Below are 18,383 nucleotides of genomic sequence, written 5' to 3'. Positions count from 1 at the left end.
TGTTAAATCAGAGTAGGCATGTGTGGATATATATTCAGTTAGAACAGAGTGCTGCAATGGCTCAGTGAACTGTACATAATGCCAGCGTTAATGTTATGTTATTTATAGCTGCAGTGTTAAGACAATTACTTACAAAAAGTAATCCATTACAAGTTACTAATTACAAAATGTAATGGGATTATGTATTACCTCCTGGAATCTCATTACTTATTGCATTACTTCTATGTTACTTGGTTTCAAATTCAAATTATCTCTTTACATTGGCAGATCATTTTGTGTGTTTCTAACAGTTTTTCTTAAAACAAGCAAAATTATTTGCTAATATAGTGACATAATTTAACAAAATTGCCTAAGTAAAAAAACTTCTAGAAAAAAGTTACATAATCTTATATTCTTGCAACTATCTCTGGAAACAATCTGGAAACAGCAGGCAGTGTTTAACAAAGCACCCGCAAAACAGCTACAAAACACATTTGGAGCAACGCTGAAACCAACTACACGCTCGACGGCATGAAGACTCTAATTTTCTTCAAAAAAGCCGCAGCATGAAGTTTGAGTTTCATGTTTTGTTTACGTCGTGTCTTCTGTGAGTTTATTGGCTCATGTAGACCTAGAGTTTCCCCATTATCTGACTACTGAAGTGCATGTAAACCCATTGAACAAATTACTAACCAAATCAAGTGTTCTGCAGTTTTCAGATTATTAAGTGCATATAAACACAAACCTATTTAAATAAAGATCTGAACGTGTCGAAAGTCAGCGTATTGAAATGTTGAGCATGTCGCAGTGTCAAAGACGTTCGATACACCGAGCGACACTGCAATCGGCCTGCTATCCAGACCTCTGCCCGGGACGGGGGACTCCATCCCCCTCAGTTTTCTCCATCCCAACTCACGAATGACAGTAATGAATGCAGCAGCAGAGTTATCATCTTAATGGGCCTGTCAGCGGCGTGTCATCTCAGGACTCCAGGTGACAGGTGGGACAAGTGAAGCGTGCTGGAGACCTGGCAGATCAGGGGAAGATAACGGCACAGAGTCTGGGGCTGTTGTTTTGGTAATAATAAAACATGCACACAAAGACAAAGACAAAATTAGCAGGGGTTACACAATATGGCTATAAAACAATACTGCAATTACAATATGCCTTGCAATTTATTAAAAACACACTGGACAACCCTTGATGTCACGGTTAAAGAGTAGCCAGCACTGGAAAGACCAATTTACTTATGTTTATTGGGTTAGTTGAAGGCCTTGATTAGTCAAAAGACCCTCAGGATGCTCAAAACGCATTAAAACATTGCAATTAGAGGGACATTTGCATATTCCCAATACAATATCAAAATTACAATATCACAGTAGCGCTTAACGAACAACATATTGTGCAGATCTAGTGTGAGATTGTTCAGTATGCTCATACTGTGATAGGCTCATTCGCATATTGTAGTCACTTACAATATCAATACTGCAAGGGTCAATACTGCAATACCATTTATTCAAATAAAATTTGGTATAACTGGTTACATAAAGAAGACATGTACTTCTATAGTCATATGCAAAGTCAAAGTACATGTCTTCTTTATTTTCAAAGTGAAAAAAGTCAACACATTCTCTACAGAGAACTTAAATATGGTGAACACCCCCAATATGTTAAATTTAGCAAACAAGTGCATTAAGTGCATTAAATCAATGGACAAAAAGTATTAGGACACCTACACATTACACCTAAATGAGCTTTTCTGACATCCCATTCTAAATCCACAGGCATTAATATGGAGTTGTTCCCCCTTTGCAGCTATAACAGCTTCCACTCCTCTGGGAAGCTTTCTACCAGATTTTGGAGAGTGTCTGTGGGACTTTTTGCCCATTCATCCAAAAGAGCATTTGTGAGGTCAGACACTGATGTTGGACGAGAGGGCCTGGCTCACAATCTCCATTCAAGTGGAAGGTATTCAATGGGGTTGAGGTCAGGGCTGAGTGAGGGCCAGTCAAGTTCTTCCACACCAAACTCACCCAGCCATGCCTTTATGGACCTTGCTATGTGCACTGGGACTCAGTCATGCTGGAACAGAAAAGGTTCTTCCCCAAACTGTTCTCACAAAGTTGGAAGCTACAATTGTCCAAAATGTCTTGGTCTGCTGAAGCATTAGGATTTCCCCTCACTGAAACCAAGGGGTCTAGACCAACCCCTGAAAAACAACCCCATAGCATTATTCCTTCTCCACCAAACTTTACCTGCCTGACTGCATGGCGCCAACTGTAATGTTCTCCTGGCATTCACCAAACCCAGACTCCTCCATCAGACTGTCAGATAGAGAAGTGTAATTCGTCACTCTACAGAATGCGTTTCCACTGCTCCAGAGTCCAGTGGCAGTGTTCACTACAGAGGACTTATTTACTCATTTTCACTCAGAAAATCAACCAAACCTTGTCATTTGATCAGGGGCACCCAAACCTTTGCAAATGAGTGTATTATGGGCTACATATTTCAGAATTTTGTGGGTCCACTCTTTGCCTTTATTACATCTTCCATTCTTTTCAGGAGGCTCACTTTTTTCAAAAGAAATCTGCAGGGATATGTTTCCACCTCCAAAGTTCAGACTTAGATGTTGATTTTGAACTTTCTGCTTCTCACCATCCAAATAATCCCAAGAAACGATCCAAAAAATTCCACTGCAGGTCTGAAAATTAGTGCTTGAGGAGTTTTTGCACCTGACGCTTTACTACAGTTGTTTTTTTACATGACTTTTGTGTTTTACTTCTGCTTGAGTCATTCACTCTATTAAGTAACAGTGGGCCTAGGCTGTTCTATCCACCTCTAGTATGATGTGAAGAAACGGCCTCTTGTAGTGGAATATGCTGCATCGACCCATGTAAATTGGGCCCCGTCCAATTTGCATGAGCATCGATTTTGATTAGGCTACCCACGAAACCTCAGAGTAATTTGCACCTCTTGTACAAAAATGTGCTGATTCAGTTTGATGGCTGTCAGATGATAAAAATTACAAGCAGTATGTAGCACCAGACAGCCTGGACCCGCTTCAGCGTCGCGCACAGCGCTGACGGAGCGTCAGAACCTTGGCAACAACTCTTCTGATTAAGGCAAAGCTTTTGGTGTAGTTAGCTGAAAAGGCCCATTTATTGAAATAATATGCACAGTTGGATTCTTTGCAAAGGTTAATCCTCATTCTTTTCATGCCATCTGTTATGTAGAACAGGTTCTTATGGAAAGCACAGTGCTGCCATCTACTGGACAACAAGCAGTTGCACAGCAAGTTATTTATTTATTTTCCTTTATTTATTTTGATGAAATGCCATTTCAGTTTGTTAACTCTGCTGGAAGGGTGATCTGACAAAATGTACAAACTGCAGAAGTCAAATTACAAGCCAGAATACAGCATAATTAGACTTTTACTGAAGCTAATTATGATTGGTTGTGCACAAGCGATGGAGCCACAACAAAAACTAAATTACCATTATATGCACTATAAATCCACTTGGGATGACCTTTGCTTGAATCTGAAGGGTTCGGCTTGTGCCCAGAGACAGATTTTTGGCAGACTCTGGTCACCGGCTGCATGGCCTTTGTCATAGTTCACACTGTCGCTAAGGAAACTGTTGCTATGGGGAGGCAAGTGAACAGCTGAACTTGGTCCAAGTGGCACTTAAGGATTTCAAGAGCAGAATGGAAATATGGTACGCACTCCAAACGGGCCTGCTGAAGTCTGAAATTATGCTTGTTTTGCTGAAGGATGTTAGCCAGCTATTTGTTTTTGCCACTGCTATTCTTGGCTGGGGTTTTTCTGCTGAAGTGTTTTTAATTAACTCCAGTTAAAAGACTCTCTCAGTCAGTTTGGAACAAGGTGGTGACTGTCACTTGATTAAGTATCCAGCTGAAGGGAAAGTGAAGTTGTCACCTTCAGATTTATACACCACGCTCCATGGAAACTACAGCCAGTAACATGACAAAGCATAGTGACTAGGGATGAATCAGCGGATAACCGCATAAAAATGATTGGCATCGGATAGATGTTTGGATTTTACAGAGCTCCTAAAGAGACAGGGTGATAACTTTTTAATAAGGCATGGTCATGAATTAATATATGAAGGCCACAAATTAATATAAATAGGTCATAAATTACTACATTGAGGCCATGGATTATTATATAAAGGTCACAAATTACTATATTGAGGCCACAAATTAACATATTGAGAACACAAGATACTATATTAAGGCCACAATTTACTATATTGAGGCCATGGATTATTACTTAAAGGCCACAATTTACTACATTGAGACCATAAGATTTTATATTGGGCCAACAAATGACCATATTGAGAACACAAGATACTATATGAAGGCCACAATTTACTATATTGAGGCTACAATTTGCTATATTGAGACCACAAGTTACTATATTGACGAAACAATTAACTTTACTACTATATTAATATGTTACTATATCAACTTGTTGCCTCAGTGTATTTATTCATGTCCAAGTCTTATTAAAAAATAATCACCATGTCACCTTAGGGGCTCTGTGAGATTTACCCGCCAGTTCAATTTGATGACGTACAGTGCTGTGCAAAAGTCAGAGACTTTAATCTAACCAGTCAAAAAACAACTGTTAATTTCACTGAGATATTTTTGAGGAGATGAGATCCACTTGCATGAGGAAAAAGAAAGTCAAAGAAAATAAGTGAAAAACCAGAAGCTTCCAAAACTTCAAAAAAGATTGAAAGATACAGAGAAAAGGGAAACTGAACTGTGGAGGTGTGGAAAAAAGCCCCTGCAGATTTCTTTGAAAAATTGAAAGTAGGTCTACTGAAAATAAAGGAAGCTGCAATAAAAGGAAAAGGATGGAAATGTGATATTACATTTATAATGTTCTGTTAAATATGTGCTGCTTTTTTTAGGGCACTAAAAATGAATAACTTGTACTTATTGGCAGTTATAACTGTAGATGAAGTAAATGAAGATTGGGCTCTGCATTAAATATGCATTTTTTATTCACCTGACTGCATTTGTAATCCTCTAGAGCTGAAATTTTATTTTTCCTCTGCAATGCTACATCAATTTTATATAAAGTTTATCTGCCAATGCCGATATATATGTACCAGGCCTACAATTCCCATGTCAGTGCATCCCTATCTGTGATTTGCTTACGCTAGAACTGTGCATATAAAGCAAAGCCCTAATATAGTGGCTTTTGATGGCAGAAATAAGTTCAATCGTGTGCAACTTACAACGATCTCAACATGATGAATATTATATATATTGAATATTTGACGATAATTTTACTTGACGATACCATTTTTGGCAGTGTACCAGTGCTTTATTGGCAGTAGAACCTTAACTGCAGCAGGTTTATAGGATATATCGATCAGGCGCTATATTATAGCAAGACATGAAGATGATGGGTTAGCAAATAGCTGCTTTATGCTAACAAACCTATTGCAGTTGCTGTTTCTTAATTTACAAGTAATAGTGAGAAAATTCTTTTTCAAAATAAGGCAACATATCACCAAATGTTTGATGGGCAGTGGATACATAATTACATACACAGAAGGAACGCTATAAGGGTCTTCAAATCAGGTGTGGTGGAGCTGGGAACTATACAGATCCTTTGAATAGGTGTGGATCCCCTTATCTGACTGTTATAATGTTAGCACGCAGAACTCATACATTTCAAATAATTGGTAGGAAAATTTAGAAAATGTTAGATGTGTTCAGAATGATGAACAGAGCTGCAGATGATTCTAAAATGAGAAACAACATTATAATAAAATGAAAACACATAATTTGACAAAAAAAAAAAAACTCTAAAAGATACTTACAGTATATTATTTAGCATTTAGTCTGCTCTTAATTTACTATCACATAAAATAATAGCAACTATTAACTGGACAAATGATACCAAAATTAAGGCAATGTGTCTGACCAGAAACCACGTAACATCCAATCTGGAAGAGCATCATCCTTCACTGGGGTGGCCACTTCAGCCTCAACAAACTGCAAGAATTGGTAGAGGGGTTATCACGGGCAAACTGAAGGCTTAGACACTTCGGGACCTTAAGCCAAAGAGGACGGTAATCCCTGTGCCCCAAATAGTGGTTTTGGACACGGAGCTAACCTTTCAGCAGCCACAATGGTCAGTACTATGCTAGTATAAATGTTGAAGCATGAGACGATAAGATAGTAAATGGTACGATCCAGAAGATCATTCAGTACGATGCTGGGCAAAGTGTCGGATCGTCAGATGACCAGGTGATGGACAGTACAATCCAGAAGATCATTCAGCACCATATTGGTCTAACTGTTGAAGCATCAGGTGATCAGGTGGTGGAAAGTACAGTCCAGATTCTCTGGCTCCATGCTGGAATAATGTTGAAGCATCAGAGGAGATAATGGAAGGTGTAATCCAGAAGATTGTCTGGCACCATGCTAGGTGTTGAAGCATTTGACAACCAGTTTCAGGTCCTGAATCTTAGAATTACTGATAGATAAATGAACTAACTGATAGGCTACTTAGTCTTAGAGCTAACAGCCACAAAAATCCAAGACCAGAAACTGAATTCAAGGTCCAAGTTTGAAAACCACTGCACTACAGGAACTCAAACATTCCAGAAAAGCTGGAGCTGGGTCAGGCCATAGCCACTGGGACGTCCCAAACAAGCTCCAACATCTGGTAAGCCACCTTTTTTTGGGAACTTGTGAAGGTAGTTCTGGTTGCCAGATGGAAGGACAATATTTTGGTCATCGTTCTTCCGTAAGGGTTGGAATTTCGATTCTGTGCAATTCTATTCCAAAGATCTCTTTCAAAACTGATCTAAATCAAATGTCCACACCATTAATCCATATACAATTCACCCCCTTTATTGGAAATAGTAACTAGTACCTGGACATAAAAAAAACAAATCAGTCCTTCAGTGATTAATGCTGTTTCATCACTGAATCCTTTTTGGCTCTGCTGATAAATCATCCTCAGCCAACTGTGGCAGCAGAAGCACACAGTGGACGATTTGAGTTTGATCCCACTCTGGAGACACCAAGCAGTCCCAAATCTCATCATAACTCATTAAAAACACAACCCAAACTTGTGCAATTAGATAGGACCTCAGAAATAATAATGACGATAAAAAAAACTTTTAGCATCTTGAGAAGAAGTACAAGACAGACCACTGGGTAAATGTCAAGTTGATTTGTTAATAACACTACATACACTGAAAAAAAACTACCATCAAACATTATTTGACCAATTTGTGAAAAGAAAGGCTTTTTTAAAGGGAACTGTACAATGTAGAAGAGTGCATACATACTGTCTGTCATGGCGAGCGGTTGGTATAGTAGCAGTTGAGATGTATCAAGATATACTGGGTTTTTCGAACAATAATATTTGATCTGGGCCTTTGTCCACAGCACATACGACAATCTTGGTTATTTCGTCTCGTCTTCTTTACTATCGAGCAGCCCTCAAAGACTGGAATATGTTCATATAGCGAATAAATAAAAAGGGCGCAGTCTTTAAAGTATCGCTTTTGATCGGCCGTTAGCCGCGAAGGCTAGACTGCATCTTAATACTGCATCAGCCATGTGTTGTGAAACAATCATGGCTGGCCCAAACATCATGAAGGATACTGCAGGCCACCAAACCCTTCACATATCTGAGAGAACAAAGAGGGCTTCTCCCCCACTGCTCTTCTCTTGCTCATTGCCCCGGACAAAGCAGTACTAGAATATGTGAAACACAAAGACAAAAACACAGTGAGAGCAGAGCTAACAGTAGTCCATACAGCAGGCAATAGATCAGTGAAAAAATCCAAATTTGCCCATTTTTGAACCTGCAGTTGATCAGCCAAGACATTTTTGGTGTTCTAAGTTTGCTTCTTAAGGCTTCCCTGGAGCCGAGAGGCTTATATAGCTAACAGCAGAAACTTAAGCTGCACCAGTTACAACAGCTTGCCTAAATTGCTAGCCTCAAACCATGCAGAGCTGTTGAGTATTCTCAAATCAGGGGCCTCTTTTATGAAGCACGCGGGTGAAGGTTCCTGCAGCTCCACTAAACCTAACAAATTCCAGCTATGGCTAACATGGCTAACGATAGTTAACAGCTTTCTCTTTTGATCCAGATTTAGATACTCATAAGACTGGTAGCAGCAAGTAATCCACCATCCTGAGAAAAAAAAAAATCCAGGGTTACATCAAACTAGATGTTAAAATAAGAGAGCTGCTTTGTGAGACAAACCGCAGCTTAGCTACATTAGCCTGATAGCTTCAGTGCAAAACTAAAGAAGCAAACTTAGCAACAAACATAACTAGCAAACATGGCTTTGCTAACCGACTACATTAAGGCTTTAGGGTAAAGGTGGACTATTTGCCTAACTATTCTTAACACTCAGACGGTTCAGCGACCACCAACCTCATTTCGGTTTCCCTCAGTAAATAACATGATGCCTCAGAGCTATTCGTCAAATTAGCAACAAGTAAGCAACAGAGCATCTCTACGACAGCAATGAATGCAGCGAAGCCACCAGGCACCGATATTCTTTTGTGCGAGGGAGGAAAGAAGTGAGGAGAAGCTGTACTTCAGGCATCAGGCACAAGGAGGAATGCTTAGTTACAATGAGGATTCCTTGCCTAATCGCTGCACCAGTACTGCACAAGCAGATACAACAGGTAGACTTGAACCAGGAGCTGGGGAAAGGTCTGGACCAAGCCCTCGCGAAACAAACGCGTTCGGCATCCATCACTTCTTTAATACCTTTCAGACTGATAAACACTAGACTGAAATCGGTGCTGCGTCCAAGTGCTAAGATAAGAGAGGTAAGCTGCTAATTTCCGATTGACACAATTCAGAATTACAAGCAGGAGATTCAGGAGACTTGGATGCTACACTAGTTTTAACAAAAAAAAATGCTTGTCCCAGATTAATGAACATCAGCTTCTCTGTATAATTTGTACAGGTGAACATACATCCATTCTTGGTCAGGCCTCCACAGGGCAACTGATTTCTGCATCTTCCCCACACTATGGCACTCACACACTCTTCGGTTGGACCACGTGACTAATACTAGCATCCGACGAGTGCTCCAAAGCAAGCATTAATATGACCCATCCCTAGCAGGGTCAGATTCCTGTGCCTCCACAGCTTTAAATCACTTCCTAACACTAAACTATATACACACACACATACACACTCACACGCACAGCACTCTTCCTCTTTTGTTCAATCTAGTTAACTTTCCTGCTGAGTTAAGTTAAAAATGTGTACTTAGGCTTTGTAGTGATACATGCATCCATTATACTGAAGTACATATATTTTCTTAAAAAATAAAAGTAAAAGATAAACAAAACAAAAACGGTATTAGAAACATAGCTATACAGAGTCTTTAGCAGTTCCAGGAGCGAGGTTTGGAAGGATGCGCCCCATGTCCAGAAGTGATGCAGAGTTAGTTGGGAGGTGAGGTGTGCGTTGGTGTGTCGGTGGTTAGTTGCTGCAGCAGGGCCCTTTGGCAGGCTGGGCAGTCTCGAGGTCCACTCCTCGGTTGCGGCCTGTGGTTGCTCCGGCAGACTGTGGCTCATTCTTGGGTAGTTTCTTTGCTGAAGAAAGAAAAATACGATGGATAAATGTTATTGAGGAGAGAAAAAAAAAACAGATTTACATAACAAATAGAAAGTTTGTGGCTAGGCCACTGCAAAGTAATTCCAAGTGGTTGCTAAGGTGTTTGCAAGGGTATCCCAGATGTATGTGTATATATGTGTGTGTGTGTGTGTGTGGGGGGGTGTATGAACGCTATACAAACACCGTACATGCGATCAGTCCCAAAAGCATAAGCACACTGTTCCCTTACAGCAGGAGTGCTAAGCACTGATCCTGGAGATCTACCACCCTGGAAAGTCGTTATCCAACACACCTGGCTCTAATGTTCAGACACCTCAAATGCCTTCATCAGTGTGTAAGATTAAGGCTGCAAGGTGGTAGAGCTCCAGGACCAGGACTGAGCACCTCTGCCGTATAGGCTCTATGATCCTGCTAAGCAGGTTCCAGCTCAAAAACTGCAACCTGTGAAAATTAAATTTAAAAAAGCACAGAGTTATAAAATGAAGAAAAGGAATTGGCTTTGTCAAGCCAACTTTGATTAACTACATTTATTATCAAGACATGTTCTTTAGTTTTAAGCAGGAGCTATGAGGCTAACCTAGCTAATGAGTATCGTATACCAGTTAGCATTATGCAAACTGCATGATTAATTCATCATCACATTGCTGGTTTCGACAGAGATTGACATACTGTTTTATATAAAAATGGGCAAAGTACAGTACGTCACAAAACCAGATGTGGGCAGCTGAGGTCCAGAAAGTTAACTGTTAAACAAAACAAAAAAAAAATGTTCTAATAGCCTGGCTTCACTAATTAGCTCAAAATAGGATCAGAGGCATCACTGTAGTTGGAACAAAACCCAGGGTTCCCATCTTTGCAGTCAGCAGCCATTTTAAAATTCAATTTGACAAATTGAAATTGAATTTTTAAATATAACAGCTTACAAAAGTCACTTATTTTCTTATAACTTTCTCCTTCCTTATGCAAGTGGATGATCATATATAGAAACTCCCCAGAAAAGAATAACTCGCTCTTAATCGCCATTTTGACCGGAAATTAAATAAATAAATAAATAAATAAATGGTCTCTGGCTCTGACACAGTCCTGCAAAATTACATGTATCTACATTAGCCTTGCAAAACGTCATTCTCAAAACTGCCTTCATTTTATTTGTTTCCAAGTTTCACTTTAACTCAAAAAGTCTAACATGGTCAATGAAAGCTTGCAGGGTCAGGGCTACTGAGGAGACCGATATAGTAAAAAGTTCTAAAGCCCCAATTAGTTTTTTAAAAAATATCAAGAAGTATCAGCATTGATTTTTATTTAACATCACTTACTGAATTATGTGCCAAGCTAAATTCAATTACAACAGAGAACTATCACAACATACTCAGAAAAGCATACCATGACATCGTTATCATGATAACGATAAATATTGTCATATTGCCCATACCTACTGGCTACCATTATAAAGCTACTGGTCCCTCTTTGCAGTCTGAATGAGGTCCTTCCATTTCTCTGGCAAATGTGCTAAAAGACACTTACCAATAGCCATAAAAATCTCGTTCACGTTCATTGACGTCTTCGCTGATGTTTCCATAAAAAGCAGACTGTTGTCGTCTGCGTAAGACTGTGCATCCTGCAAGCAAAAAGAGAGCGATTCAACAACCGTGCAATGCAAAGACACTGCAGCTATAAAAAAAAACAACTGAGCATTACAGACAAACCTGAAAGTCCAGTGCTCTCTTGTTTGCAAGGTCCGCCTTGTTTCCAGCCAAAGCTATTACAATATTGGGACTTGCTTGCCTCTGAAGTTCTTTAACCCAGTTCTTTGCACGTGCAAATGATTCCTGCCAAAGAAAGGAAGATAACAGATTACTTCCTCTGGATAATTGCTTGCATACTATTTCAAGGAAAAAGGAAATTCATGTCACATCAGTAGCTATTGTTTGTTCTCTTTTGCAGAGTAAAGTGCGAGTATGCAATTATGGAGACTGTTGCTCATGTTAAAGGGACAGGCTTGTGATATATCGCTTGTTCATGACTGATTTTACAAAATTTCTGCATAATTCGAGATGTAAACAAAGTAATTCAAAGTGGTTTGATGTGAAATGCTCCAATGTTAAGAAACGTATCGAGTCAGACTTGTTCACAATGGTGGAAACCAGACGTTTGAAGCGCCTCTAAAAGCTCCCTCGCAGAAAGTTTACATGAAATTGTTCTGAATACATTGCCTGATGCCTGAGACATTGTTTTTTGAAAGCTTTGAGATGAGATTTTGAGCCAAAACATATTTGTAAACCCATTCATGGTGTAGAGTCACATGCAGGGTGTTATACGGGAAAACAGTCCCCAAAGAAAACTTATTTTTCTGATTTACCACTATTTAATCTTTGTCAACATTACCTGTACAAAGTCAGACGACATGTAGGTTCACCAGTCATTTTGAACAGTAAATAAAATAGCTGTATCTCAATTGTGGACATTGTGATCCCTGGTTCCCATCAGTAAGTTTTCATTTCACAATAAACCACTCTTCATTACTTTGTTTACAACTCAACCACCGAATTATCAGAACTTACAAAAGTCGAATCCCCCTTTAATCAGTACTGACACTGCAGAAGACACTGTAACATGCAAAGGAACCTTTGTGTTATGAACATCGTGACCAATCACAGACATTTCTTGGTGATTTTTCTGTGCTATTTTGACAAATCACACCACTCACATGAATGTAAACAATAATTCAAGCCAGTGTTTAAACGAGACACTATTGATTCACCCATGCATTTTTAATACACATATTATAATGAATCATTTCACATATCATAACTGGACTACGCAGCAGAACAATCACAATGTATTCTATCCATATCATGCAGCCCTGGTCAGGCAAAAGTGAGATGCACAGACTCACTTCGTTCGTGATGTCGTACACCACTATGGCAGCCTGCGCTCCTCTGTAATACATGGGAGCCAAACTGTGGTAGCGCTCCTGACCAGCTGTGTCCCAGATTTCAAACTTCACTGTCGTGTCGTCCAAACATACTGTCTGAGTCAGGAAGGCAGCTGAGGAAGTGAGAAAAACAATGGCAGATCAGATAAGTGCTAAATTCAGTAAGGTTAAAGAACAGTTTGGCCAAAACCTACAATTTACACAACTTTCCTCTAAATACATGTTTGGTGTCTGAAGTTTGCTTCTTTAGTTTTGCACTGGAGCTGTGAGGCTAAATGTAGCTAAAAAGTAAAATAGTTGTGGCCTAGCAATTCAGAATAATGAACTAAATCATAACACACTTGTAAGTAACAGACTTTTTGTGATTTCCAACACTAAATGCTGTACAGATATCTTTAAAAATGGGCTGAAGCACAGAGCATACCTAAAAAGAGTAGTAGCAGCCATCTGCAGGCATTGATCGTTTAAAATAATAAACAAAAATCACTCTCTTGCTCAATTTTCCTTCCCTCTAAATATATGCTCAGAACAAAAATCATGACATTTCTAGAGATAATGAAGTTTTATTCCAGAACCTATTAAGCTTGATTCCCACATTCCCTGCAGTTCCTTTGCACTGATCAGTTGGCTACTTCTGCACTGCATGGGCAAGGCCACACCCCTGAACTACATCATCTTAGCACTGCAACAACCAAGGATCTGTTAAAATAATAAACATTTTTACTCCAAGTCTTTCAATATGTCAACATACACACTGCTGAAAGTCTACGAAAGACACAACAGTTGCTGTTGATATAAATAACCCAAACTGCAACAAAACATGTCATTTGTATTGAAAAACACTACCATGTGTTGAAAACACGTTGTGGCAGAAGATTTTACAAAGAATTTAAAAGTTTGGACTTTTGAATCACCATTCAAATCCAGACTGGAGCTCAGTATTTCTGTGGACACTACACAGAAACAGAAAACCCGAATCTGTAATAACTGAGCTAACACTGAGTGCGTTTACATGCACTCAATAATCCGATCATAATCAGATTTCTGCAATTATCTGATCACTTAGATGATCATGTAAACAGTATACTCTGATTTCTTAGATCAGAGTAAAGTCTAAAAATCTGATTAAAAAAATCTGATAAAGAGAGCTGAATTTTAGCTCAGTAATTAGATTTCTCAGCACATGTAGATTCTTTCGGTTTCTTTCTTACTCTGATTTCTCAGTCTGTGCATGTGCGAAAACACACCGCAGCACTGCCGCAAGATGGCAGCAAAACACTTCTGGAGCGACGCTGACACCAAGTAAAAAAAATGAATATAATAAACGATTTAAATATTCTTTATCTTCTAGATGATGTATATTCATAGTTTCAGGTAAAGTGGAGCGATTTTAAAAGCCGCGGCAAGAAGTCTCGTCTTCTGCGAATTCCCATTATCTGATTATTACGTGCGTGTAAACGCACTGCATTCGCAGTTTGTTAGACTACCTTTTCTGTTGTGCGTTAGTGGATTAACTGTTACCATTTCTGGCATGTGCATGTTTGAAGGGATTGAGTGACTGCATGTAGAGTATATAGACCGTGCACATCATGCTGCTGCAGTAATTCTTGGGTCCTATTTTTTCTTCTTTTTTTTTGATAAAGATAAAAGACACCGCTGGTCTGTTTATTCCTTATTTTAATCTCTGCAATGGCTTTAATTTTTTTCAAACCTCTGAAATAAAAGCACTTTCTGACAAAAGATTTCTGCATATGTACGCACTATTGCATAGAGGCTCTACAGTCTTCTGTTTCCCTACAAAGACTGACCTGAAAGTTGGTAAGCTGTACAATACATGGATGAAATCCATAGCATATTCATAGTCATTTTTGTCATTTAATAATCTCAAGGCTTGGGTTTTATGTGTGGGAAAAAGAGTTTAAATGAGGCATGTCACCTTTTACAAAGACTCTGTCTGCATTTTTGATTTTGCTCTACCTTTCCAGACTGGCAGAAGGAAGATTACCTAATACTATGTATTGTAGATTAGCTGCAAGCTTTGGAAAAGCCCAGTGCCATCAGGAAAACACTGAAGCACAGAAATATTTACCACAGGGAAGCTGACTGTAAACAAAAGCTCTACTTCCTTAATATCCCCAGTTCATACGAGTTTTACCTCCTATCGTGCTCTCCTGAAACTCATGAAACTGGCCTTTGACGAAGCGGAGGACCAGGCTGGATTTGCCCACTGCAGACTCTCCGAGCAGCACGAGTTTGAACTGACAGATTTTGTTGCTGGCTGCATTCGGCCCATTAGGTCTCGTAGCTCCACCTCTTCCTGCCATGACCCAGACGCCAGTCACCTGTTCAGGACTAAAGGTGATTTCCGACTGATGAATCTGAACAGAGAAAAGGAAAAAAAAAGGTGCTTGATCAAAACAGTGGCTCTAAGGCCTACAGAAATGGTGTTGCAGTATACTGAAATCAACAACTCCAGGGCTAATACAATACAATGTCTATTATTAGTAATCACAATACTGGCCTGCAAATGCATTCTTTAGCCAATCACCAATTTTTTTTTTAACTGTTTGCTTGAAGCCTCATAGCCAATCACAATAGCAGATCTGTTCCTGTGATTGTTTTGATGAGTTGAGATTAATTTCATTAAACAAAAATGTCATTTTGGTCAAAGTTAAAGGCTGACCTCACATAATGCGTTTTAGTGCATTGAATGGCACATCACAAATAATTGCAATGGCAGCATTTTGGTACTCTAACAACTTTTCAAACATCAACATTTCTGCATACTTCCGTTACAAAGATCATTCTGATGTCAAATAGTTCACTGTACAGAAACTTGCTGACTCTTTACAGTGGTGGTGATAGGAACCAGGCGTCACAATGTCTACAACACAAATATAGCTATTTTATTTACTACCCAAAACCACCAGTGAACTTAAACCTGTCTTAAATTAGTTACTGTAACAACTTTCTGTGAGAGAGCTTTTAGACGTGTAAGGCTCTTCAGACATCTGGTTCCTATCACCACTATTGTGAACAGATTTGACTCCAAGTTTCTCTTGAACAGAGCACTTCACAACAAAACATTTTGAAAACATTTTTGAAACATTTTGTTGATGTGTTAACCATTTAATTTTGCAGAAATGGGGAAAAATTGGTGGAGTTCCCCTTTGTGCATTACATATCTGGAGAAACCGTGTACATTGGTGATACCAGCAGACAGCTTAGCTGTACATATTAACCATTTATTTAGACAGAAATTTTGAAAAATCTGTGGAATTCCACTTCAAGAATGAACCTTGAACATACTCACAAATCCCTCTGCATGAGCCTGCTTCACTCAAACTGTGTTTTAAGAAAGCTTGTAAAACTGCTGTTTGTCTTTACAGAAGATGTACCTGCAAACACTCAAGCCTGTTGTAGGAATACTAAACACTTTGCCCCTTGACCTAAGAGTCTGCAGAAGCACTGCTTATCTTATCTGACCATTGACTGCAGATGCTTACTATCCGCAGGCCAACATGATATACCTGCAGTTTCATTTCACATCCATGATCCACCTGCTATTACGTTTATCTGACCTAACACACGTCGTGACATCAGTGTCAGTCCACAAATAGCAAACAAACCAACCTGTGTAACAGCAGCATTATATAATGTAATACACTTTAGGTACATTATATTACACAATATTGTCATTACATCAACACCTGCCCCCATTCACTTACTAACTCAGCAAACATGGGTGGAATAAAGTACTTAAAGGGGAATCACACTGAATTTTCAAAATTTCTGCATAATTCAGTGATTGAGCTGTGAATAAACACAGTTGATGTGAAGTGTTTCACTGTAGAGATAGATTTCTTTACAGTGGTGGTGATAGGAACCAGGCGTCACCATGTCTACAACACAGATATAGCCATTTTATTTAATATTCAAAACCACCAGTGAACCTACATGTGTCTTCTAATTTTGTATATGTGATGATGAGTGTAAAATGGTGGTACATTTTTGGGACTATTTCGCCTCACAATGCCCTGCATGTGCAACTCCGCCATGAATGGCTTTTGAAAATAAGTTTTAGGCCAAATCCTTACCTTAAAACGTGAGTGAAAAATGTCTGCATATTCGTAACCATATAATACAGTGACTTTCTGAGGGAGCTTTAAGAGGCATTAAACTCTTCAGACGTCCGGTTCCTATCACCACCACTGTGAACAATTCTGACTGTGCAGGTTTCTCTGATGTGAAATGCTCCTTCTCTAAGGAGAAAACCACTCTGAATGACTTTGTTTATATCTTGCTTATATCTCAACCGTTTAATCATGTAGAAATTTTTGAAAAATCGGTGGAATTCTCCTTTACACTATATGTAAAGAGACATGACTTTTTTGACAGCTTTCTAAGCGCTGTTATAAGATAAAGCACGTGATTTTCTCAGTCTAGCTCTGCAATGACAACTTCTGGGTTAGCAAAACATCACTGACCAGCTATGAAGAGACAGATACGAAAAGCTAACTTAGCTAGCTAGTTAGCTAACAAACAACACCCACAAGAAAGAAGCGAGGTGGTGCACTACGATCTCAGTGGTTATGCAGCTTGTAAATAGTCTTAAAACGACTTATTGGCATGAGAGAAAAAGAACCTTGTAAGCCAAATATCTCCTCTCATAAATGCTAACTACAGCTGGCTACCTAACCGACAGCACTGTAATCACTGTAATGACAGAGGTTTGTAGCAAGCTAGCCGGTTAGCAGCGTAACGTTAGTGTTCCACACAGTAATAACAGCTTTATCAGGATTGTAGTTCAAATTCAGATAGAAATCAGCTCTCTAACTGTAAATCCATCTAATTACAAATATTTATGACCATTTATGACGCGAAGAAGTGATCCAATTAGCTAAAGGCTAGGAATACAGAATTACACTAAGTTAGCTAAGTCAGCTTTCTATTCGCCAGCTTCTTGTTCGAATTTTCCCGTTCCACCTTAAATGGTGCAGCAGTTACATTCTGAACCTCAGGCGCCAGAACGTAACTGCTGCACCATTTAAGGTGGAACGGGAAAATTCGAACAAGAAGCTGGCGAATAGAAAGCTGACTTCACTTTCGTTATAACTAACGACCTCCCTTCGTAAACTACACGTTATATTATTGACTGTGGAGGTGTTTCATAGCAATTTGAGCTACTAAGACACATAAAAAATATGACAGGCCGCAATTCAAGCGACGACCTGCTGCTAACTAGCGACTAGCATGAGAGCTTTAGCCGCGACGAAGGCAAAACAACCCCTGCGAAAGCCCTATCGTTACCTGCTTTCCTGTTTTCCAGATGAGCCGGAGGGTTTTCAGGGAGTCGGTTGAGCTACAGACCAAAGCTAAAGAGAAACCCGAGCCACAGGAGCAGCAGAGGAGCGCAGCTTGAACCTTCTTCACCGTTTGTTTTTTCGCAACTTCCCCCCCTTTACATGCAAACGGGTGACAGAACGGATGACTGGAATTGACAACTGATGACGCAGCGGAGTGAGCCAGCCAATCAGGATGCAAAATCTCGCAGCTGTATTCCCCATTCACAAGGGTGACTTCAGGTAAAGAAGGTAAAAGGGAATGAAATAATAAAATACAATCATTTTATTTACATTGATAATTTAGTGGTTTACGCCCTTAAATGCTCTGGTTCTAGGCTTTTACTCCTCACTTTTATCATTTAAAGGTGCATTCTGGCCTAAAAGTAGTTCAAATTGTAGTGTTTTGTCAAAACAAAGCATGTTCTTAAAAAAGATGGCACTTCAAGGGCTTTTAGTAAAGAAAACACTCAAAGATCCATTT

The 18,383-nt window shown here is 39.3% G+C and overlaps 1 protein-coding gene across 1 annotated transcript; it reads right to left on the bottom strand.

Annotated features, from left to right (window-relative positions):
* Positions 1-6,854: 6,854 nt before the first annotated feature.
* Positions 6,855-18,052, bottom strand: rab5ab (RAB5A, member RAS oncogene family, b). The gene is made up of 6 exons (XM_036558225.1): positions 17,868-18,052; positions 14,713-14,935; positions 12,519-12,670; positions 11,329-11,451; positions 11,147-11,240; positions 6,855-9,600 (listed from the first exon to the last, which is right to left on the bottom strand). Exons 2-6 carry the CDS (start codon positions 14,879-14,881, stop codon positions 9,488-9,490), a joined length of 651 nt encoding a protein of 216 aa, XP_036414118.1. The 5' UTR covers positions 14,882-14,935; positions 17,868-18,052; the 3' UTR covers positions 6,855-9,487.
* Between the last annotated feature and the right edge of the window lie 331 nt (positions 18,053-18,383).

Source organism: Colossoma macropomum, unplaced genomic scaffold (assembly GCF_904425465.1).
Source record: "Colossoma macropomum unplaced genomic scaffold, Colossoma_macropomum, whole genome shotgun sequence".
Lineage (NCBI taxonomy): Eukaryota > Metazoa > Chordata > Actinopteri > Characiformes > Serrasalmidae > Colossoma > Colossoma macropomum.
The sequence above is the reverse complement of the archived record's forward strand: the minus strand, read 5'-3'. Positions and strand labels throughout refer to the sequence as shown.

Coding starts and splice junctions, on each gene's coding strand:
- rab5ab (XM_036558225.1), bottom strand. CDS start 14,881: ATGGCAGGAAGAGGTGGAGCTACGAGACCTAATGGGCCGAATGCAGCC. Junction 12,671..14,712: donor TCAGGAGAGCACGATAGGAG/GTAAAACTCGTA, acceptor TCACTTCCTCAG/CTGCCTTCCTGACTCAGACA. Junction 11,452..12,518: donor TGTACGACATCACGAACGAA/GTGAGTCTGTGC, acceptor TTTCTTTGGCAG/GAATCATTTGCACGTGCAAA.